The sequence below is a fragment of the Acanthochromis polyacanthus genome, chromosome 20 (assembly GCF_021347895.1).
Source record: "Acanthochromis polyacanthus isolate Apoly-LR-REF ecotype Palm Island chromosome 20, KAUST_Apoly_ChrSc, whole genome shotgun sequence".
Classification (NCBI taxonomy): domain Eukaryota; kingdom Metazoa; phylum Chordata; class Actinopteri; family Pomacentridae; genus Acanthochromis; species Acanthochromis polyacanthus.
Genome location: NC_067132.1, coordinates 32076767 through 32102943, shown reverse-complemented (window position 1 = coordinate 32102943; position 26177 = coordinate 32076767). Strand labels below are relative to the sequence as shown.

General features: G+C 41.2%; 1 protein-coding gene across 1 annotated transcript in view; it reads right to left on the bottom strand.

Annotated features, from left to right (window-relative positions):
• Nucleotides 1-20222, bottom strand: part of LOC110960940 (receptor-type tyrosine-protein phosphatase mu-like) — a 139848-nt gene extending 119626 nt beyond the window's left edge. The window contains 1 exon segment of the mRNA XM_051940769.1: nt 19903-20222. Coding sequence (XP_051796729.1) covers nt 19903-19978 — 76 coding nt within the window. The 5' untranslated portion in view covers nt 19979-20222.
• Between the last annotated feature and the right edge of the window lie 5955 nt (nt 20223-26177).

Genomic DNA, 26177 nt, shown 5'->3' with positions numbered 1-26177 from the left:
AAAAACAGAAATGCTCTCCCTAAACAAGGGAAAAAGTTAAAAGGATCAAATGTTTATGTGAATGAGCACCTCACGAAGAAAAATGCTGATATTGCCAAGACGGGACGCATACTGAGAAAGGAAAAGAAAATTCAAGCTACATGGACAGCAAATTGCAAGGTGTTTATTAAATTGAATGGACCACCAGAAGAGGCCAAAGTGCTCACTGTTCGAAGCATGGAGGAGCTGGAGAAATATAAATAAAGTCAGCGCTATCAAGAGGTAACAATCAACTTATTCAGGCACTGAAAACTTAAACATGGATGAAGTAGACAAAGATTTAGATGCTGATCAAAATTTTTTTGACCAACTCGTTCATACATGTTGCTATTATACAAATGATCAGTTTGATGTATCATTTAGAAATGAAAATGGAATTTCTATTGTTCATTTCAATGCCAGAAGTATGTACAGAAATTTTGAACACATTACAGACTACCTAAAGGATTTCAGAAATAAATTTACTGTAATAGCCATAACAGAAACTTGGATTACAATGGAAAGGGGAACAAATTTTGACATTGACGGTTATGAATTCAAGTACATCAATAGAAAGAACAAAAGGTCAGGGGGTGTGGCCTTGTACATAAGGAACACATTTCAGTTTGATGTGATAGAAAATATGACAACAACAATTGATGATGTAATGGAATGTCTAACTGTGGAGATTTACTTGAAAAATAAAAAAAAAACGTCATTATTAGCTGTGTGTACAGAGCACATGATTCAAGCATGGAGGTATTTAATAAGAACCTAGAAAATATATTTGCAAAAACTAATCAAAAAGTTCTGTTTATCTGTGGGGATTGAAATGTTAATCTGTTGAAAGCTGAAGAGGACAATATGGTCAATGAATTTATTGAAACAATGTATAGCATGAGTTTATATCCACTGATTACGAAACCAAGTAGAAACACCACAAAAAGTGAAACATTGATCGACCACATTTACACTAACTATATGGAAAATAATCTAAATAGTGGATCACTAATAACTGATGTGAGTGATCATTTGCCAGTTTTTGTGATCTATGGTTGTGAATGTAAAAGAGAAAAGAAAGAAAATATTATAAAATACAAACAGCTAAGAACTGAGGAGAGAATAACTGCTTTTAAGGTAGAATTGCAAAATTATAATTGGAAATTGCTGTATGAGGAAAAAAATATTGATAAAGCCTATGAATACTTTTTGGGTATATTTAAGTCATTATATGAAAAAAATTGCCCTATAAAGCAATACAGTGTAAAGATTAAAGGTACACAAAAGCCATGGATCACAAAAGGACTGGAAAATGCCTGTAAAAAAAAGAATACGTTATATCGGAAATTTATCAAATGTAGATTATTAGATGCTGAGCAAAAATATAAAAACTATAAAAATACACTAATTAAGGTAATAAGGCTGCGAAAGAAAGAATATTATGCAAATGCAATTGAAAAGAATAAAAATAACATCAAACGGGTATGGAAATTGATAAACAGTATAATTAGGAATTCAACAATAAATCAATCTTACCCAAGTAGTTTTATTGTAGATAACAAATGTGTGGATAACATGAATGATATAGTTGGCGGATTTAATAAATACTTTGTGAATATTGGATCTGAACTAACCAAAAAAATTGGAGATAATCACCTCAAAGATCAATATTCTGCTGAGAAAAATATTGAAAGAAATCCAAATTCTATATTTCTTGGTGTAGTAGAAACAAAAGAAATTGTGGACATAGTGAATGCATTTAAAAATAAAACCTCTAACGATTACAATGGAATTGATATGCTAATAGTGATAAAGGTAATAGACAGTATTGCATTACCTCTAACTTATCTCTGCAATCTCTCATTTATTTCTGGAACCTTCCCACAAGGGATGAAAACAGCTAAAGTGATTCCATTGTATAAAGCTGGACACAATAAGCTTCTTTCTAATTATAGGCCAGTTTCTCTCCTATGCCAGTTCTCCAAAATACTTGAGAAATTATTTGTTTTGAGACTAAACAAATTCATTGATAAATTTAATCTATTAGCAGATTGTCAGTATGGTTTTAGAGAAAAGAGATCCACATCTTTGTCATTGTTGGATCTTATAGAGGAGATAACTGGGTGTATGGATCAAAGTAAAAATGTGGTTGGGGTATTTGTGGACCTAAAAAAGGCCTTTGATACCATTAATCACAATATATTAATTCATAAATTGGAGAGATATGGGATAAGAGGGATAGTGTTGAAATGGGTTAAAAGTTATCTAGAAAATTGAAATCAATATGTACAAATGGGTGATTACAAATCAACATGTATAAATATTTCCACTGGTGTTCCTCAGGGGTCAGTATTAGGCCCACTACTGTTTATCATGTTTATAAATGACCTGTATATGGTGTCAAATAAATTGAAATTTATCTTATTCGCCAATGATACAAATATTATTTGTTCAGGGGAAAACTTAAAAGAAATTATTGAAAAGGTTATACAGGAAATGGAAAAAGTGACCCAATGGTTTAAAGTAAATATGCTGTTAATTAATTTAGAAAAAACAAAATACATGTTGTTTGGAAACAAACAATGTAATACTGAGGCGCGGATCAGCTTGAATGGAGTAATAGTTGAGAGAGTGTCAGAAATAAAATTTTTGGGAGTACTGCTCGATGAAAAAATTTGTTGGAAACCGCAAATTCAAAATGTAAAGATTAAACTGGCAAAAAGTATTGGAGTTCTGGGTAAAGCTAGGCATTTTTTTCCATATAGAGCGATGTACATATTATACTCTGCATTGGTAATGCCATATCTAAATTATTGTTTAGAAGTATGGGGTAACACTTACCAGGCAAATTTACAACCTTTGTTTATACTTCAGAAAAAAGCACTACGAATTATTCATAATGTTGGATATAAAGAACATACAAATGAACTGTTTTTAAATTCACAAGAAATGAAATTTTTCAGTTTGGTTCAATATAAAACTGTTATAATTGTGTATAAGGCAAGGAAAAATGAACTACCGAGTGAAGTTCAAAAACTGTTTCATGATAGAGAGGGGGGTTATTATTTGAGAGGGGAACTTAATTTTAAAGAAATGTATGCTGACAAAGCTAAAAAGAGAGTGTCTTTCTGTTTGCGGGGTTAAAATGTGGAACAAGTTAAGTGATAAAATAAAAAGAAGTACAAATATTCAGTTATTTAAAAGAAATTATAAAACATTTGTCCTTTGTAAGTATGCTAGAAATGAAATATAAAAAGGTATTTAGTTTTCAATATTAATGTTGCACATGTTTTGCTGTAAATGTTCATTATGCCTTTACTGCAGATTGCCGAGAATAAGTGATTCAGTTGTACGCTGCTAAAACAGTATGTCAATTTAATTTCATGAATTTAAGATTGTAAAGGGGGTAGGTTTTATAAGTTCAGCTTCAACCTACTCTTTTTCGAATAATATGTTTTGTAATCTGTTTAATTTCTGAATTGTTTTTTATTTGTTTTATTCAAAATAAACATTTCAGTCAATCAATCAATCAATCAATCAATCAATCTTCTGGGGGTTCCTAAGTAGATCTAGCAGTGGTTCAGCAGGTAACAGGTGTAGCACAGGAGGTTCTAAGGAAGTTCCACTATTAAATGTGGCTGCAGAATCAGAGTTTGGTTGTGAACGGTCTGAGCTAGACTTCCTCAGGGTTCTGTTCTGGATCCACAGATTTAAACCTCTGCTGTGATTACAACGGTAGAACCAAAACGGTTGCCACAGTGACTGGAGACAGCAGGTTTGTAAACAGGTAAACAGTCTGGTGAGCAGAGGAAAACATGAGACCGTATCAGAAACAGATTGTTCCTGACGCATGCTGGGAACTAAAAGATCGATCAATATGTGATCAGTGATCAGTCTCTGATCAACACACTGAACTGTAACATCACAGAACAATAACAGTCCTGAATAGAAGAGATGAAACTAGATGTAAAGACAGGAAACAAGATGAAAAGAGATGAAAGATATTAGAAAATATGTCTGAAGTATGACAGAAGAAATAGAACTAGGGCTTGGTTAGAATGATGACGAAGACAAGATGAAGCGAGATGAAGAAATGAAGCAAGACGAAGACGAGACAAAGCGAGATGAAGATGTGACGAAGATGAGGTTAAGCGAGATAAAGCAAGACGAAGACAAGATTAAGCGAGACGAAGATGAGAAGAAGCAAGACGAAGTGAGATGAAGCGAGACGAAGACGAGGTGAAGCAAGACATAGATGAGACAAAGACAAGACAAAGCAAGAGGAAGATGAGATGAAGTGAGACAAAGACTAGATAAAGTGAGATGAAGATGAAATGAAGCGAGATGAAGTGAGATGAAGATGAGACAAAGACGAGACAAAGCAAGATGAAGCGAGATGAATCGAGATGAATCGAGACAAAGATGAGACGAAGCAAGACGAAGACGAGATGAAGTGAGATGAAGAGAAGATGAGGCGATATGAAGTGAGATGAGAGGATGCTGAGTGAACATGGCTGCAGAACGTCGGAACATCTCATTGTTCTCTTTTGCCTGTAGGCAGGTGGAGGCTCTGAAACCATAAAAGCTGCAGATGTGGGTCAGGTGAGGTTTCACCTTCAGGTTCCACCTTTAGAACATTTAGGAACATAGTCACAGTTTACAGTGTTGCATTTGAAAAGACTCATCCCTTTAATATGAGCTCAGTAAAAATGTTTCAGACTAATATTCTCACCTGAGTCCAACTTTGACTAAAAGCTTGAAAATGCAGAAAATCGACACCAACGAAGAACTGATCAGTGTTCTCCACAGAGACTGTAGAACACGACTATCTACTGACAGAACCCAGAGTTACTCCATCTATCAGGAAGAACATCAGATGGTTGTTCAGCGCAGAGAGAAACTCTGTCAGCCAGATCTGATGTTTATTCATTTCTATGAAAACCGAGAGTTCAGGTTTAAGGTTCTCAAAAACACAGAGTTCCACAAGAGGAAAGAAAACAGAAACAAACACTGAAGAAACTAGACGATCCTTATTCTGTGTGTGTCTGTGTGTGTCTGTGTGTGTCTTTAACCTCTGTTAACCTCAGCCAATCCCAGTGGGGCTTCTTGGTTCCCGCGGTTACACTGTGACACACATTCAACCAATCATTAATCAGCGTGTTGCGGCACATTAAGGAGCCGCCTGAGGACACGCCTGACCCAAAAACACGTCGTCAGGAAGCAGGAGGTCAGATCACACTGAGAGCGCTCAGACGGACACCGCTCACGTTTACAAACGGTAGTGAAACACACACACCTGATCTACACACACACCTGATCTACACACACCTGATCTACACACACCTGATCTACACACACCTGATCTACACACACCTGATCTACACACACCTGATCTACACACACCTGATCTACACACACCTGATCTACACACACACACCTGTGGGAAGACCAGAATCTGAATCACCAGGAAACCATGTGGTTAAATTTGAACTCTGAACAGAACCTGGACCGGGTTTGCTCCTCAGCATCAGTTACTATGGAGATCTAGATCTTCAGCATCAGTTACCATGGAGATCTAGCTCCTCAGCATCAGTTACCATGGAGATCTAGCTCCTCAGCATCGGTTACCATGGAGATCTAGCAAGTTAACACACCATCAAAAAACTGAAACTCTGACTTTCAGCTCATACCTGCCAACACTCGAGTCTGGCTTTGGAGTCCAGAACTCTGGCTGCTGATTGGCCGGCTGTTTGGATGCTCTGTCTGCTGATTGGCCCAGAGCAAACAGTGGGTGAATATCTGGAGCAGTTTGTGGTGTTTCCTCCTCCAGAGACTTGAGGCCAGAAGCTGCTGTTTAACCTAAATTACTACAGTAAATATTCATGCGCAGTAAAAACTTCATTATCATAATGATCAGCATGAAAACGCCTTAAAATCCTCATCAAATATTCATCCTTCCTTCCTGTAGTCTCACTGCTGATAGAGCAGACAGACAGACAGACGGACGGTTCTTCTGTTAAATATTCATCTGGTGGTAATTACTAGAGAACGTTCTCTCTAGAACATCCGGACAGTTCAGGTGTTTTCATGACAAACACACTTTAAACTCTGCTGAACACGCAGGAGGCGTCTTAGCACAGATTATACTGATAACACACACACACACACACACACATACACACACACATTTTCAAACAATAATCCTATGAATATGATCAGGGATTTGGGCCACAACACTAATCAGACTGACATCTCTAGACAAGGCTTACACACACACACACACACACACACACACACACACACACACACACACACACACACACACACACACACACACACACACACACACACACACACACACACAGACTCCCTGCAGTGTGTGTGTTGTAATCCTGTGAAGACATGCTGACTCTTTATAATCTGATGTTAGAAATAATTTGGTTAAACTGAAAACATCTCACCGCTGTGAAGAACCTCCCCAACCCCCCTAACGGTCGGCATGACGACGGTCACAACACCTCCCTGTGACCTCTGACCTCCCACCCTAACCTCCATCCATCCTCAACATAAACATTATTATTAACTTATTATAATTCTAACAACATTCAGAGGAATAAAATCCTGGAGTTTTAGGAGCTTTTGGTTCCACAGCTGCAGGAACTTCACTGATTCTACGTGTTCTGTTGGGCTGTTCACATGTGTGACTTCTGACCTGATGCTGGAACACAATACCGACAATAAGCTAAAGTTAGAAGGTTACTGACTTAAGACCAAAACAAGACACAAAACAACAGAAACGAGACACAAAATGACAGAAATGAGACACAAAATGAAAGCAACGAGACACAAAATGACCAAAATGAGACCGAAAGTGATAGAAATGAGACACAAAATGACCAAAATGATACACAAAATGACAGAAACGAGACACAAAATGACAGAATTGAGACACAAAATGAAAGCAACGAGACACAAAATGAAAGCAACGAGACACAAAATGACCAAAACAAGACAGAAAACAACAAAACGTCATCAGCATGTTCTGCTAACATGTTGTGGGAAACGTTCCATGTATAATAAATATTATTTAAAATGTTACGTTGATTTAAAAATGTTCCCACAATTACAAGAGACATGAATGAAAAAATAAAAGCAGAAAAAGGAGATTTAAATCTGAACTGTTTTTTAGCGGTCCAGTTTGGTCATCAGGTGGGACCAGGAAAAAATGTCATTGTAGGGGAATTTCAGACCTTTTTTGATATTTAAAATATTTTAAACATTCTTTTCTATTAGGTTTTTATAGATTTGGTGTCAGGACAAGAACATTTACACAACTACAGTGCCTTGTGAAAGTATTCGGCCCCCTTGAACTTTTCAACCTTTCGCCACATTTCAGGCTTCAAACATAAAGATATAAAATTTTAATCTTTTGTCAAGAATCAACAACAATTGGGACACAATCGTGAAGTGGAACGAAATCTATTGGATATTTTAAAATTTTTTAACAAATAAAAACCTGAAAAGTGGGGCGTCCAATATTATTCGGCCCCCTTGCATTAATACATTGTAGCGCCACCTTTTGCTGCAATTACAGCTGCAGGTCTCTTGGGGTATGTCTCTATCAGTTTTGCACATCCAGAGACTGAAATTCTTGCCCATTCTTCCTGCAAAACAGCTGGAGCTCAGTGAGGTTGGATGGAGAGCGTTTGTGAACAGCAGTCTTCAGCTCTGCCCACAGATTCTGGATTGGATTCAGGTCTGGACTTTGACTTGGCCATTCTAACACCTGGATACGTTTATTTGTGAACCATTCCATTGTAGATTTGGCTTTATGTTTTGGATCATTGTCCTGTTGGAAGATAAATCTCCGTCCCAGTCTCAGGTCTTTTGCAGACTCCAACAGGTTTTCTTCCAGAATGCTCCTGTATTTGGCTCCATTCATCTTCTCATCAATTTTAACCATCTTCCCTGTCCCTGCTGAAGAAAAGCAGGCCCAAACCATGAGGCTGCCACCACCATGTTTGACAGTGGGGATGGTGTGTTCAGGGTGATGAGCTGTGTTGCTTTTACGCCAAACATATCATTTTGCATTGTGGCCAAAAAGTTGGATTTTGGTTTCATCTGACCAGAGCACCTTCTTCCACATGTTTGGTGTGTCTCCCAGGTGGCTTGTGGCAAACTTCAAACCAGACTTTTTATGGATATCTTTGAGAAATGGCTTTCTTCTTGCCACTCTTCCATAAAGGCCAGATTTGTGCAGTGTGCGACTGATTGTTGTCCTATGGACAGACTCTCCCACCTCAGCTGTAGATCTCTGCAGTTCATCCAGAGTGATCATGGGCCTCTTGGCTGCATCTCTGATCAGTCTTCTCCTTGTTCCAGGTGAAAGTTTAGAGGGACGGCCGGGTCTTGGTAGATCTGCAGTGGTCTGATACTCCTTCCATTTCAATATGATTGCTTGCACAGTGCTCCTTGAGATGTTTAAAGCTTGGGAAATCTTTTTGTATCCAAATCCGGCTTTAAACTTCTCCACAACAGTATCTGGGACCTGCCTGGTGTGTTCCTTGGTCTTCATGATGCTCTCTGCACTTTAAACAGAACCCTGAGACTATCACAGAGCAGGTGCATTTATACGGAGACTTGATTACACACAGGTGGATTCTATTTATCATCATCAGTCATTTAGGACAACACTGGATCATTCAGAGATCCTCACTGAACTTCTGGAGTGAGTTTGCTGCACTGAAAGTAAAGGGGCCCAATAATATTGCACACCCCACTTTTCAGTTTTTTATTTGTTAAAAAAGTATAAAATATCCAATAAATTTCGTTCCACTTCACGATTGTGTCCCAATTGTTGTTGATTCTTGACAAAAAATTAGAATATTATATCTTTATGTTTGAAGCCTGAAATGTGGCGAAAGGTTGAAAAGTTCAAGGGGGCCGAATACTTTCACAAGGAACTGTACTGATGTTTTAGAGTTTAATACGTGGATCATTGGATGTAAAATGTCCTGGAATGATCCGTACTGTTCATCAGAGACGGTTTGTTTATTTTCAGGTATTTGAGGAACTTCACAGATTTTCTTTGACAGTTTTTTGTCTGGTTTTGGTTGTTTTGTGCCGTTTTCATCTTTTGTGTCAAATTTTTGTCGTTTCATTTTTGTCATTTTGTGTCTCGTTTTCGTCGTTTTGTGACTGGTTTTGGTCATCATTCTTCTGTTGTCGTTCCTGTTAGAACCTCAACATTCCCTGTTCGAACCCATCCAGTCCTGCGGTGCGTTCAAGGACCACAAACACCAGTCCTTCTCCTCTCCTCCTCCTCTCCTCCTCCTCCTCTCTTCCTCGGCTGCTATCTCATCTCTCCGTTAAACAAAAGGAGTCTTAATCCGGCTCTTTAATCCTCGCTGGGTTTGCAGACGCAGCGTCTGAAGGCCCGTTAATCCCGAGGCCACCGGGCCGATGGCAGCGCCGCCGGGATCCTTTCTCCAGCGGCGCTAATCCCACCCAGACCGACCGCAAACACACCCAGGAAGTGCTGCTGTATGAAGTGGAGAACGGGAACTTTCCTCCTTCTGTTGCTGCAGATAATTCGCTGCTCTGATGTGGATTTGTGGGGAGATTAAAGCCCACAAAGATTTCTGCATTTTTTAAATTACTGCCATACAAACAGGGAGCATGGAGATTAGCTGCATGTTTAATTCATCCTGATACTACAGAAATATCGTCCGAATGTCACACAGCGAGGGAAAGGGTCAGAAATCTCACAAAAACACAAATCCTGCAGCCGAGGAACCACAACCTCTGTAGGATTTAAACCGCCTGTGATTAACACCCCTGGTAGTGTGTTTGTGTTTATTAAGGAGTGAATTAGCTCTAAAAATGATGAATGAGGTCAGAATAAGACAATCACACTAAATATCTGTTTATAACGGAGAACATCTGCTGCTGGTTCTACATCAGGTCTGATGTTTAACATGAACATCTGGTGGAGCTGACAGACTTTAAATGTTGTCATGTTTGGATTTCTTTTCTAAAAAATAAACACTTTCATTATTATCACAGGAAGAAGCTGTTAATCATAGAAGGATAAAGGACATATCTCAGATCTCATCACTCTCTTCTCTTTATGTTAGTGACATTTTCATGGATTTCAAAAGTGCAAAAAGAAAAAAGAAATCTTAAAATGCTTTTAGTGCAGCCTTAATCTGCTGGTTGCAAACAAGACAAAAGAAATGAGACACAACTGGTCCACAGAACAACAATAAAACAAGATTTAAACACAAAAAAGAACCAGAAACCTGGACCTCTGCTCACAGAACACCAACATCTACACCCCTATGAACACCGAGACCTCTATGAACATCTAGACCTCCATGAACACCTAGACCTCCATGAACATCCAGACCTCTATCAACATCTAGACCTCTATGAACACCTAGACCTCCATGAACATCTAGACCTCCATGAACATCCAGACCTCTATGAACACCTAGACCTCCTGTCAGGGCTCCCTCCTCACCCCCGTCCTTCCCACCTGACATCCCCAAATACCCCTTTTCCCATCTGTTTCCTCCCGCTCATGCTTCTCTCCCCCTCTCCTGTTCCTCTGCCCTGCCTGTCTCCCATCCACTCCTCTGCCCTGCCTGTCCTGCTTGTCTCCCATCTGTTCCTCTGCCCTGCCTGGCCTGCCTGTCTTCCATCTGCTCCTCTGCCCTGTCTCTTCCCTTGCAGCTCGGTGCCTGAGTGGAGTCTAGCTTCTCAGCTGACTCCACTCAGGCAATCAACCACCTCCACAGCTCCCGGACAGCTGACAATCATCATGCTAACGACTCACCTCTACAATAAGTACCGGCTCAGCCTTCCACTCCCTGCCAGAGTATTGAACCAGAAACCTTGCAGTTCAGTTCGCTCTCTAGCCCTTAACATTTCCTGTTTGAGTTCCTGCCTTGTTTTGATTTTGTTTTTCTCCTGCCTCCACGCAGCCAGCTGTCCGGGAACCCCCACTCCTGCCTGGAACCCCCACTCCTGCCTGGAACCCCCACTCCTGCCTGGAACCCCCACTCCTGCCTGGATCCCCCACTCCTGCCTGGATCCCCCACTCCTGCCTGGACCCCCACTCCTGCCCGGAACCCCCCGCTCCTACACCCTGGTTTTCCCCCACCTAGCCACCATTTTCACCCCCAAACAATAAAAACACTTGCATTCAGCCAGCCCTGGTAGTGTGGCTTTCTGCTCGGGTCCACCAGCTCAGTCCGTGACACCTCCATGAACACCTAGACCTCCATGAACACCTAGACCTCTATGAACACCTAGACCTCCATGAACACCTAGACCTCCATGAACACCTAGACCTCCATGAACACCTAGACCTCTATGAACACCTAGACCTCTATGAACAGCTAGACCTCTATGAACAGCTAGAACTCCATGAACATCTAGACCTCTATGAACATCTAGACCTCTATGAACAGCTAGAGCTCCATGAACACCTAGACCTCCATGAACACCTAGAACTCCATGAACACCTAGACCTCGATGAACACCTAGAACTCCATGAACATCTAGACCTCTATGAACATCTAGACCTCTATGAACAGCTAGACCTCCATGAACACCTAGACCTCTATGAACACCTAGACCTCGATGAACATCTAGACCTCCATGAACACCTAGACCTCCATGAACATCTAGACCTCTATGAACATCCAGACCTCTATGAACATCTAGACCTCTATGAACACCTAGACCTCTATGAACACCTAGACCTCTATGAACACCTAGATCTCTATGAGCATCTAGACCTCTATGATCATGTAGACCTCTATGAACACCTAGACCTCTATGAACACTTAGACCTCTATGAACACCTAGACCTCCATGAACATCTAGACCTCCATGAACATCCAGACCTCTATCAACATCTCGACCTCTATGAACACCTAGACCTCTATGAACACCTAGACCTCTATGAACACCTAGAACTCCATGAACACCTAGACCTCCATGAACATCTAGACCTCCATGAACATCCAGACCTCTATCAACATCTCGACCTCTATGAACACCTAGACCTCTATGAACACCTAGACCTCCATGAACACCTAGAACTCCATGAACACCTAGACCTCTATGAACATCTAGACCTCTATGAAAACCTAGACCTCTATGAACACCTAGACCTCCATGAACACCTAGACCTCCATGAACACCTAGACCTCTATGAACACCTAGACCTCTATGAACACCTAGACCTCCATGAACACCTAGACCTCCATGAACACCTAGACCTCCATGAACACCTAGACCTCCATGAACATCTAGACCTCTATGAACATCCAGACCTCTATGAACATGTAGACCTCTATGAACACCTAGACCTCCATGAACATCTAGACCTCTATGAACACCTAGACCTCCATGAACACCTAGAACTCCATGAACACCTAGACCTCTATGAACATCTAGACCTCTATGAAAACCTAGACCTCTATGAACACCTAGACCTCCATGAACACCTAGACCTCCATGAACACCTAGACCTCTATGAACACCTAGACCTCTATGAACACCTAGACCTCCATGAACACCTAGACCTCCATGAACACCTAGACCTCCATGAACACCTAGACCTCCATGAACATCTCGACCTCTATGAACATCCAGACCTCTATGAACATGTAGACCTCCATGAACACCTAGACCTCCATGAACACCTAGACCTCCATGAACATCTCGACCTCTATGAACATCCAGACCTCTATGAACATGTAGACCTCTATGAACACCTAGAACTCTATGAACATGTAGACCTCTATGAACACCTAGAGCTCTATGATCATGTAGACCTCTGTGAACATCTAGACCCTATGAACTTCTAGACCTCTATGAAAATGTGGAACCATGATGCAGACGTAGATAGAGACAGTCCATAGGTCCAGAACTGAAATGTTCTGCTGTTATACTTAGAGGTAATCTGATTACAAATACAGTTTGTAATCAGTTACTCTGCTGCAGGAAGTGAACATGAGAAGTTTGTTCTGACGGACAGAAAGGAAATAAAGGAGGGAAAGTCTCAGAGGTCTGAGGAGAAATAATTAACTCACTGAGGACTCCAAACACACACACATACACACACACACACAACTGTAACACACACACCTGATTGCACAGTGTGTGTTAAATCTGGGAGCTTCATTAAAACCCTGACAAGACAGAACAAAGAGCTGACTGCACCTGAACACACACACACACAGACACACACACACACACACACACACACACGTTCAGAGGAAAAGGTAAAGCCCTGAATCAGCGACAGTCCTGAACCTGGACACACCAGGTCATCAGGGAGAGAGGGAGAGAGAGAGAGAGAGAGAGAGAGAGAGTGTGTGTGTGTGTGTGTGTGTGTGTGTGTGTGTGTGTGTGTGTGTGTGTGTGTGTGTGTGTGTGTGTGTGTGTGTGTGTGTGTGTGTGTGTGTGTGTGTGTGTGGTGTGTGTTGCTGAGTTAACAGTAGTGCTCTAATTACAGCCTCCTCTTTTTCTCTTTGGTTGCTTCAGTTTCATTCAGTCTGGACACTAAAACTACAACCAGCTGCCTACGTTTCCCACAGTGCACCTAAGCCGACAGATGACACTTCCTGTTTGTAGGGTCAATCACAGACCGGTCCAAAGAATAAACCAGGAAGGTTTGGTTATTTGGTTATCTGGTTACTTGGTTGTCTGATGTCTCCAAGGTTCAGATAGTTTCACCAACTGTCCCCTCAGGTCTGGTCCACAACCACACCAATCACAACAATGTGCCGAGAAAAGCTGCAGACACACAAACATCTGGACGACGTGGAGGTGACATCGACAAGAAAATACAAACGAGACATAAAATGAGAAAAACACAAAATGACCGCAAACAGACAAAACTTTGACAAAGACACACAAAAATTAGACACAACACAAGACAAACGAGAAACAAAACTGTCCCAAACAGGCACAAAACAACAAAAACAAGACACAAAGTGGCAAAACCGGGATACAAAATGACAGAGATGAGATACAAAATGACAAAACTGAGACACAAAAGGACAAAAATCAAACACAAAACGACAAAACCTAGACCCAAAATGACAAAATGAATCACAAAACAACAAAACTAAGACACAAAATGTCCAAAAGAGCCATAAAAGTCTGGTTTAGTTTTGTCCAGAATTAATGGGAAACAAGCCACAGTGGATTAAAATGAGACGGAATCTCGACACAACAACAACAAATAACAAACCTATAGACAACAAACACACACCACCAGCTCAACTCAAGCAGCGGTTGCCCCCGACGATCAGGCATGCTCATTAGCCTCGCTCCGTCACTGCAGTTATTAGGGCGTGGCGGCCATGTTGGATTTAGGCCGTGGAGAGTTTAATTTCATTCTCTGCTGCTTCACACACACACACACACACACACACACACACACACACACACACACACCTACACACACACAAACACCACAGTCGTCCATATGTGCAGCACAGAGGGACGGACCGGAGGAGAAATCAAACACACCCCGAGGCTGCAGACAAACCACACCTTCTTCCACCAGACTCAGTCATTTTATTGTGGATTTAACTTTAGTCCCCTTTATTGTTTCCATTATCAAGTCACGGTCACATTTAAGGAACAGAACATCTGTGAGCAACCAGTCTAAACCAGATTAAACCCTGTCTAAACCAGTCTAAGCTCAATTTAAACCAGTCTAAGTCCAGTCTAAAGCAGACTAAGTCCAGTCTAAACCAGTCTAATACTGGTCAACAAACGCAGCTGCAGTCATTTTAAAATAATTCATGTGGTGATTTTCTGGCAGTTTCTGATCTGAAGTCTGGTTCCATGTGAAGCAGAACCTTCAGAGTTCTACTGCTGGTTCTGTAGCACCAGATGAGAACGTTTCAAGAACAGAACGATGACCCACACACAGCAGCTGCTTCAGTTTGATGATGATGATGATGATGATAATGACGATGATGATGAAGGCTTCCGCCTCTCAAACCGATCAATGACAGAACTGAGAACTCGTCCTGCACTCTGATTGGACCAGAACCTGGTCCTGATCTCCACCAGGCCCAACCTGGTCCAGACCAGTAGGAAATACAAGTCAACAGTGACACAGACCGCTACGCTAAATGCTAAATGCTAAATGCTACTGCCAATAACCAATAATCGAGTTGATTGATCACGTCCTGATGGAACCACAGGGGAACTTAGCTGTTGTTGGAATCCTGATCAATAACTAATAATCAAAAATTGAGTTCAGTTATTTTTTCTGCATAAACATCTCGTTTCTGTGTCTAGTTCCTGATATTTCTTGGATTTTATATTTCAGATTTTAATGAATCACAGAATAAAACCAACAGGATGAATACATGAATTGATCATCTGTCAGCTGTTCTGATCACTGATCAGTCACTTTGATCCGTGTTTAATAAAAAGTCTGAATCCACTGTGAATATTTTTGGCTTTAGATCAACTGATCCACGTTTCATTATTTTCTGATTTCATCTGATCCATTATTGATCACACTGATTACTGATCAGAGTCTGTTCACATTCTCTCTGATTCTACCGTCTATAAACCTGAGCTCTGCTCCGGATCAATCGATTGGATGTTTAGTAAAATACCAGAAATGATGAAAAACCAGGATCAGAGTTTTCTCGAGATGTTCAGGTTAGATTCAGAGAAACAGGAAGCAATAACCAGACGATCAATAAACAGGAAGCAATAACCAGCCGATCAGTAAACAGGAAGCAATAACCAGCCGATCAATAAACAGGAAGCAATAACCAGCCGATCAGTAAACAGGAAGCAATAACCAGCCGATCAGTAAACAGGAAGCAATAACCAGCCGATCAGTAAACAGGAAGCAATAACCAGCCGATCAATAAACAGGAAGCAATAACCAGCCGATCAATAAACAGGAAGCAATAACCAGCCGATCAGTAAACAGGAAGCAATAACCAGCCGATCAGTAAACAGGAAGCAATAACCAGACGATCAATAAACAGGAAGCAATAACCAGCCGATCAGTAAACAGGAAGCAATAACCAGACGATCAATAAACAGGAAGCAATAACCAGCCGATCAGTAAACAGGAAGCAATAACCAGCCGATCAGTAAACAGGAAGCAATAACCAGCCGATCAGTAAACAGGAAGCAATAACCAGACGATCAATAAACAGGAAGCAATAACCAGCCGATCAGTAAACAGGAAGCAATAACCAGCCGATCAGTAAACAGGAAGCAATAACCAGCCGATCAATAAACAGGAAGCAATAACCAGCCGATCAGTAAACAGGAAGCAATAACCAGCCGATCAATAAACAGGAAGCATTAACCAGCCGATCAATAAACAGGAAGCAATAACCAGCCGATCAGTAAACAGGAAGCAATAACCAGCCGATCAATAAACAGGAAGCAATAACCAGCCGATCAGTAAACAGGAAGCAATAACCAGCCGATCAATAAACAGGAAGCAATAACCAGCCGATCAGTAAACAGGAAGCAATAACCAGACGATCAATAAACAGGAAGCAATAACCAGCCGATCAGTAAACAGGAAGCAATAACCAGCCGATCAATAAACAGGAAGCAATAACCAGCCGATCAGTAAACAGGAAGCAATAACCAGCCGATCAGTAAACAGGAAGCAATAACCAGCCGATCAATAAACAGGAAGCAATAACCAGCCGATCAATAAACAGGAAGCAATAACCAGCCGATCAGTAAACAGGAAGCAATAACCAGCCGATCAGTAAACAGGAAGCAATAACCAGCCGATCAGTAAACAGGAAGCAATAACCAGCCGATCAATAAACAGGAAGCAATAACCAGCCGATCAGTAAACAGGAAGCAATAACCAGCCGATCAGTAAACAGGAAGCAATAACCAGCCGATCAGTAAACAGGAAGCAATAACCAGCCGATCAATAAACAGGAAGCAATAACCAGCCGATCAGTAAACAGGAAGCAATAACCAGCCGATCAGTAAACAGGAAGCAATAACCAGCCGATCAATAAACAGGAAGCAATAACCAGCCGATCAGTAAACAGGAAGCAATAACCAGCCGATCAGTAAACAGGAAGCAGTAACCAGCCGATCAATAAACAGGAAGCAATAACCAGACGATCAGTAAACAGGAAGTACTGGAACCAGCTGATCAATAGATGAAGGTTAATAATATCCTGGTTAATAACCGACAGTCCTAAATTTTAAACAACAGAATGAATCAATAAGATCAATAAGATTAACACGATCAGTACGATGAATAAGATCAATAATATTAACACGATCAGTACAATCAATAAGATCAATAAGGATGTTTGATCTAACAGCAGTAGAACCAGTCAGAATGAGAACAGACTTGTGTACGGAACACGATCAATAAGAATGTCTGGCTTTAACGGATCAGATCCGATCATCTGTTATTGATCTGCAGCGATCAATGAGACAATCAGAAAAACCAAAACAGAAAATGAAGAAAAAAGATCCAGAGACAGAATCTGAACGAGTAAAGTCAATTTATCCTGAAGGAAAACACGGAGACGGATACTGAAAACACTGAGAATACTAATACTGGAAATACTGAGAATACTGAGAATACTGGAAATACTGAGAATACTGAGAATACTGAGAATACTGGAAATACTGAGAATACTGAGAATACTGGAAATACTGAGAATACTGAGAATACTGAGAATACTGAGAATACTGGAAATACTGAGAATACTGAGAATACTGGAAATACTGAGAATACTGGAAATACTGAGAATACTGAGAATACTGGAAATACTGAGAATACTGGAAATACTGAGAATACTGAGAATACTGGAAATACTGAGAATACTGGAAATACTGAGAATACTGAGAATACTGGAAATACTGAGAATACTGAGAATACTGGAAATACTGGAAATACTGAGAATACTGAGAATACTGGAAATACTGAGAATACTGAGAATACTGGAAATACTGAGAATACTGAGAATACTGAGAATACTGGAAATACTGAGAATACTGAGAATACTGGAAATACTGAGAATACTGGAAATACTGAGAATACTGAGAATACTGGAAATACTGAGAATACTGAGATACTGGGAATACTGGGAATACTGGAAATACTGAAATACTGGAATACTGGGAATACTGAGAATACTGAGAATACTGGAAATACTGAGAATACTGAGATACTGGAATACTGGAAATACTGGGATACTGGAAATACTGGAATACTGGAAATACTGAGAATACTGAGATACTGGGAATACTGGGAATACTGGAAATACTGGAATACTGGAATACTGGGAATACTGAGAACACTGGAATACTGGAAATACTGAGAATACTGGAATACTGGGAATACTGGAAATACTGGAATACTGGAATACTGGGAATACTGAGATACTGGGAATACTGGGAATACTGAGAATACTGGAATACTGGGATACTGGAAATACTGGAATACTGGAAATACTGAGAATACTGAGATACTGGGAATACTGGGAATACTGGAAATACTGGAATACTGGAATACTGGGAATACTGAGAACACTGGAATACTGGAAATACTGAGAATACTGGAATACTGAGAATACTGGAAATACTGAGAATACTGAGATACTGGGAATACTGGGAATACTGGAAATACTGAAATACTGGAATACTGGGAATACTGAGAATACTGAGAATACTGGAAATACTGAGAATACTGAGATACTGGAATACTGGAAATACTGGGATACTGGAAATACTGGAATACTGGAAATACTGAGAATACTGAGATACTGGGAATACTGGGAATACTGGAAATACTGGAATACTGGAATACTGGGAATACTGAGAACACTGGAATACTGGAAATACTGAGAATACTGGAATACTGGAATACTGGGAATACTGGAATACTGGAAATACTGGGATACTGGAAATACTGAGAATACTGAGATACTGGGAATACTGGGAATACTGGAAATACTGGAATACTGGAATACTGGGAATACTGAGAACACTGGAATACTGGGAATACTGGAATACTGGAAGTACTGAGAGTGAATATCAAACATACTGATCCTGAAATCCTTCAGAGGTTCTGATGAACTGAGTTCAGTTCTGCTGCTTTCTGAGATTAAATGAAGATTTTGCTGCAATGGTTCTTTTCTCAACCACCAGTTCTGTTGGTTCTACTGATTCTGGTTCTATTAGTTATTAGTCATTATTAATTAGTTGTACTGATTCTGGTTACGTTGGTTCTAGTGAGTCCAGTTCTAATAATTCTACTGATTCTGGTTCTGTTGGTTCTAGTGAGTCCAGTTCAATTAATTCTACTGATTCCGTTCTGTTGGTTCTAGTGAGTCCAGTTCTATTAGTTCTACTGATTCCAGTTCTATTAATTCAACTGATCCAGGTTCTGTTAGTTCTACTGATTCTGGTTCTGATGGTTCTACTGAGTCTGGTTCTGTTGGTTGTACTGATTCCGGTTCTAATGGTTCTACTGATTTCAGTTCTATTGGTTCTACTGAGTCCGGTTCTGTTGGTTCAACTGTTCCAGTTGTACAGAGTTTAATTGAGCTTGTTCTGCTGTTTGTACTGAATCTGGTTCTGTTTTATCTGTTGGTTCTGTTTGTTCAGTTTGTTCTGTTTTCTCCAGTTCTGTTTGTTCTTGTTTTCCTGGTTCTGTTTGGCCTGGTTCTGCTGCGGTGTTCCTGCCCGGATCATGGCTGACAGGATGAAGGAGGAGATTTTCCAGCTGGAAACTTGGAACCAGAAACTCCGTTCTGCTGCGCCGGTCAGAAAGAACCCTCTCCGAACCCCGAACCCCAGAACCCCCGGTCCCGGTCCTCTTACCTTTAAAGGTGTCGGTCCGCGCGCCCGTCGGTCCCAGTAGAAGCAGCGCGAGCGGCAGCAGCAAACTTCCGTCCATGTTCAGCTGCGGAGCGCAAGACCTGAAACTCTCCAACTCTTTCTTCTCCGGGTTCTGTCCGGTTCTGCTCCGGTTCTCCCGCTGCTTCTGCGGCTCCTCCCGCTGCCCGCCGCTCCAACACACCGACAGGTAATCGACAGCACCGACAGGTAAACTGGGGAGCGCGCGGCTGGAGCCCCGATTGAGTCTCCGGTTTGTTTCTTCAGAAACCCCGACCGTTTACCGACCGCTGCTGACGTCACACAGAGATAGAGAGCGAGAGAGAGAGAGAGAAAGAGAGAGAGAGAGAGAGAGAGAGAGAGAGGGGCCGGAACAGCGGTACCGTCATCACGGAGTACTACTAGTACTGTTGTACTGCTGTAGTAGAATGTTAGAAAGCACTACTAGTACTAGTAATACTTTATACTGGACAGGATTCTACTGGAGGTAGTACTGCTGGAAGTTTTAGTACTTTTAGTACTACATGGAAACAGCCAGGAATTATTCAGTTTATATGTAGACTGTACGTAGTCTATATTTAATCTATATTTAGTCTATATTCAGTTTATAGTTAGTCTGTATTTAGTATTTAGGATCAGGTTCTACACAGAAATATTCTTTCACTTCAAACTACAAACACATTTATACAAACTCATGTTAGTAAATAAATCTAGAACCAGTGGTACCATCAGTGTTCTCCTCCTTCAGTCAGTTTTTAGTAGATCCTAACCCTGGATCCTGGTGGCCTCCATCAGTCTGAACATCTGGACCTCCTTCTTCTTCATGAACTGTTAAACTCTGTTAGGTTCCTCTGGGATCCTAATCAACAGAACCTTTCAGGTCCAGACTCTGGTTCTCAGCTGGACTGAGGTCTGTACTCTGACTCCTCCAGAACTTCCTCCTTGTTGTCTTCAAACCATTTCTGAGGATCTTTGTCTGTTTGCTTCGACTCATCGTCTGGATGGAAAACTGATCTTCTCCACGTCTCAGTTCTCTTCAGATAATCAGGTTGTCCTACAGGATTTCATTTACCCTCTACCTTTACCAGCCTTCAGGACCTGCTGCTGAGGAACATCATGATGCTGCCTCCACCGTGCTTCTAATCATGATGCTGCCTCCACCGTGTTTCTAATCATGATGCTGCCTCCACCGTGTTTCTAATCATGATGCTGCCTCCACCGTGCTTCTAATCATGATGCTGCCTCCACTGTGCTTCTCATCATGATGCTGCCTCCACCGTGCTTCTAATCATGATGCTGCCTCCACCGTGTTTCTAATCATGATGCTGCCTCCACCGTGCTTCTAATCATGATGCTGCCTCCACCGTGCTTCTCATCATGATGCTGCCTCCACCATGCTTCATCATGATGCTGCCTCCACCATGCTTCATCATGATGCTGCCTCCACCATGTTTCATCATTATGCTGCCTCCACCATGCTTCATCATGATGCTGCCTCCACCATGCTTCATCATTATGCTGCCTCCACCATGCTTCATCATGATGCTGCCTCCACCATGCTTCATCATGATGCTGCCTCCACTGTGCTTCATATCATGATGCTGCCTCCACCATGCTTCATCATGATGCTGCCTCCACCATGCTTCATCATGATGCTGCCTCCACCATGCTTCATCATTATGCTGCCTCCACCGTGCTTCATCATGATGCTGCCTCCACTGTGCTTCATATCATGATGCTGCCTCCACCGTGCTTCACATCATGATGCTGCCTCCACCGTGCTTCACATCATGATGCTGCCTCCACTGTGCTTCATCATGATGCTGCCTCCACCATGCTTCATCATGATGCTGCCTCCACCGTGCTTCACATCATGATGCTGCCTCCACCGTGCTTCACATCATGATGCTGCCTCCACTGTGCTTCATATCATGATGCTGCCTCCACCATGCTTCATCATGATGCTGCCTCCACCATGCTTCATCATTATGCTGCCTCCACCGTGCTTCATCATGATGCTGCCTCCACTGTGCTTCATATCATGATGCTGCCTCCACCGTGCTTCACATCATGATGCTGCCTCCACCGTGCTTCACATCATGATGCTGCCTCCACTGTGCTTCATATCATGATGCTGCCTCCACCATGCTTCATCATGATGCTGCCTCCACTGTGCTTCATATCATGATGCTGCCTCCACCGTGCTTCACATCATGATGCTGCCTCCACTGTGCTTCATCTCCAAATATCTTCTACTACAAACCCAATGCTGTATTTTTTTATTAATTCATTTCTTTGTAGAAATCTGTTGTCCCTCTGACATGAAAATATTCCATGTTATTTGTATAAATCTGCAGTTATTTTGGCTCAGTCTCTGTAGTTCAGTTGTAGTTGTATTTTTCTGTTGTGTTTTCAGTTGAACTGAGTGCTTCCTGGCATTAGTCTCGTTTCTGTTCTGGGATTTTAATTAATCAGGTGAAATCAGTCATAAATCAGTGCAGCAGCTGCTCCTGTGATTTGCTGCCACCTGCTGGTTGAACTTGACTCCAGTTTTCATCAGATCCACTCTTCTCTTCACTTTTTGTGAATCTTCTTCTTTATTCTTTTCCTTCCTGTTTGGACAATCAGCAGAGTTCACCTCCTCTGTTCAACACGTTTCATGTTTTAGCGTGTTTTTGACATATGAAGTGAAGGAAGCGTGTTAGTGTCTTCCAGGACCTTTAGAAGGAATCCAGAGCAGTGAGTCAACAAAGAGTGTTTATCTGCTGCCACCTACAGGACTAGCTGAGGAACTGCAGCTGCACACAATAATACTGCTGATACTAATACTACTGACACCACAAGTTCATCACCTACAATCTAAAACAATCCAGTTCATCACCTACAATCTAAAACAATCCAGTTCATCACAGCACCAACTAGAAAAGCACTCAGACAGTGCAGACCTCTGCCAAGGATATTGACATTCAAACGCAACATTGTATTCACATACATTTATGTACGATTTATTCTAAGTTGTTTTGGGGCCATTTTGTGGGTTATATTCAACAGGGAGAGAGGAAAACAGGAAGCCCGTGCAGTAAAGGATCATGAACTGGAATCAAACCTGCGTCTCTGACACAGTTCTGTTTATGAATCACCTTCTTAAGCTTCAGTCAATTCCAGCCGTTTTCAGTACAAAAAATCGCTAATATTCTATTTTTAAATTTTAAAAAATGACGAAAAATACAGGGAATATTGGACGCGCATCGCGAGGTGCATTTCCTTGAAAACGACCGATTTGTGGATTTTATACCGACTTCAGGACATGTTTTGGACAAAATAGTTTACTGGCTTGTGTCGTCTGGATGTAAAAGGTTGGATTATGGCCGTTTTTTGTGGAATCTTTTTTTCTGTGTGTAATAATAAACCCGGAAATGTGAGTCGCGCTGTGTGCGTTGAAGCCGTGTACAGAGAACGGATGGATGAATATTCGTTTTTGTCGGACAAATGTGTTTTTCTCACCCGCTGTGGTAATCACATCTGAAAGTGGTTTATACCGGCGGATTCATGAGAATCTAAGCTTTCCATCGGCGTATAGTGTTTGTATAATCGCGTTTGCAGCCGTCGGACATTCTTGAAATTCCTATGCAAATTAGTAGGTGTACCGCCGGCGGTACACTGAAGTTTAAAGGGTTAGTTGAGCTATCTGGACACCTTGTTCCAATTTGTTAGGCGACATACTAACCTATGATGTTTTTGTCATATTTTGGACCACATACTAAAACATACTAAAAAATTCAAAGTGATCCAGAATCCAGGATCCTTTTCAGATTGCCACCAAAATTAAATCAGCTCTTCCTCTTACCATAGTCTACACCCCCTCAAAATTTCATGTGAATCTGCCCAGGCGTTTTTGTGTTATCTTGCTAACAGACAGACAGACAAATGCCGGGTGTCACATAAGCTCCTTGGCGGAGGTAAAAATCTGACAGGCAGGAAACAGGAAGTCTGAAATAGATAAACAGGAAGTCTGAAAGGAGGTAAACAGATATCAAACAAGATGAACTGAAAGACAGAAGGACAGACGAGACTAAACACTCAGAGCTGATTGGACGAATGGCTCACAGGTGAATCTAATTCAGCCAATCAAAGGGACAAAGATCAAAAGTAAAACAATGAGCAGAGGAAACGTCTTTCTGTTTGGTCAATATCCAGCTTTGTTGTTTTTTTACATTAATATCCAGGTAATTTACATTCATTAAAGGCATGTTGGTGAATGAATATGCAGGTGTTTTAATGTTTGCCAGCGATGCTCAGGTGTTTGACTTTCAGGCTAGTTCTAATAATTCTGAAGAAATTCTCCACATCCTAGTTTTTGACATGAAGTTTGTCAGAGTCGTCTGTCAGCATGTGGCAGCTTCCTGGTGGACGTTTATTTCCGATCATCTGCACACAGAAACTAAGTCTGAACAAGAGATCTAAAGCTCTCTAAAGCACTCCAAATTCCTGAAGAGCTCTTAAGTTCTCTAAAACACTCCACAAAGTTCCTGAAGAAGCATCAGGAGAGCAGAAGACCAAATAACAGCAGACACTTCTGGTTCTCATAGGTTCTGGTGTTTAATACTTCATGTCCATGTTTCCATGTTGCATCTTTCAGAAAACCTTCAGAGATATAGTTTTATTTCAAACATTATATATTCACTTAATAGCTGAACTCTATGTGTTTCAAACTGTTACAGCTAGTTAGAATGAAAGCAGAAATAAAGAAAGACTTCCAACATGTAGTCAAACAGAACTGTTATATATCTGACTGCTAACGGGATGAATAGAACTATTCATGAAAACAGTCAAATAAGAGATAAAAGTAAGGATCAGACTGAAATACACACGTGGACAAAATTGTTGGTACCCCTCAGTTAAAGAAGGAAAAACCCACAATTCTCACTGAAATCACTTGAAACTCACAAAAGTAACAATAAATAAAAATTTATTGAAAATTAAATAATCAAAAACAGCCATTACTTTTGAATTGTTGATTAACATAATTATTTAAAAAAACAAACTAATGAAACAGGCCTGGACAAAAATGATGGTACCTCTATAAAAGATTGAAAACTATTTGACCAGAGTGACATGATTAACTCAGGTGTGTCATTTAATTGACATCACAGGTGTTTCCAAACTCATAATCAGTCAGTCTGCCTATTTAAAGGGAGACAAGTAGTCACCCTGCTGTTTGGTGAAAAGGTGTGTACCACACTGAACATGGACAACAGAAAGCGAAGGAGAGAATTGTCCCAGGACATCCGAAAAAAAATGATAGACAAACATCTTAAAGGTAAAGGCTATAAGACCATCTCTAAACAGCTTGAAGTTCCTGTGACAACAGTGGCTCATATTATTCAGAAGTTCAAGACCCACGGGACAGTAGCCAACCTCCCTGGACGTGGCCGCAAGAGGAAAATTGATGACAAATTGAAGAGACGGATCGTTGGAATTGTATCCACAGAGCCCAGAGCAACCTCCAAAGAAATTAAAGGTGAACTCCAAGGCCAAGGTACATCAGTGTCAGATCGCACCATTCGTCGTTGTTTGAGCCAAAGTGGACTTCATGGGAGACGACCAAGGAGGACACCACTGCTGAAAAAAACTCATAAAAAAGCCAGACTGGAATTTGCAAAAATGCATGTTGACAAGCCACAAAGCTTCTGGGAGAATGTCCTTTGGACAGATGAGACCAAACTGGAGCTTTTTGGTAAGGCACATCAACTCTATGTTCATAGACTCAAAAACCAAGCATACGAAGAAAAGAACACTGTCCCTACGGTGAAACATGGAGGAGGCTCAGTAATGTTTTGGGGCTACTTTGCTGCATCTGGCACAGGGTGTCTTGAAAGTGTGCAAGGTACGATGAAATCTGAAGACTATCAAGGCATTCTGGAGAGAAATGTGCTGCCTAGTGTCAGAAAGCTTGGTCTCAGTCGCAGGTCATGGGTCTTCCAACAGGACAACGATCCAAAACACACAGCCAAAAACACCCAAGAATGGCTGAGAGAAAAGCGTTGGACTATTCTAAAGTGGCCTTCTATGAGCCCAGATCTGAATCCCATTGAACATATGTGGAAGGAGCTGAAACATGCCATTTGGAGAAGACACCCATCAAACCTGAGACAACTGGAGCTGTTTGCTCATGAGGAGTGGGCCAAAATACCTGTTGACAGCTGCAGAACGCTCATTGACAAATACAGAAATCGTTTAATTGCAGTGATTGCCTCAAA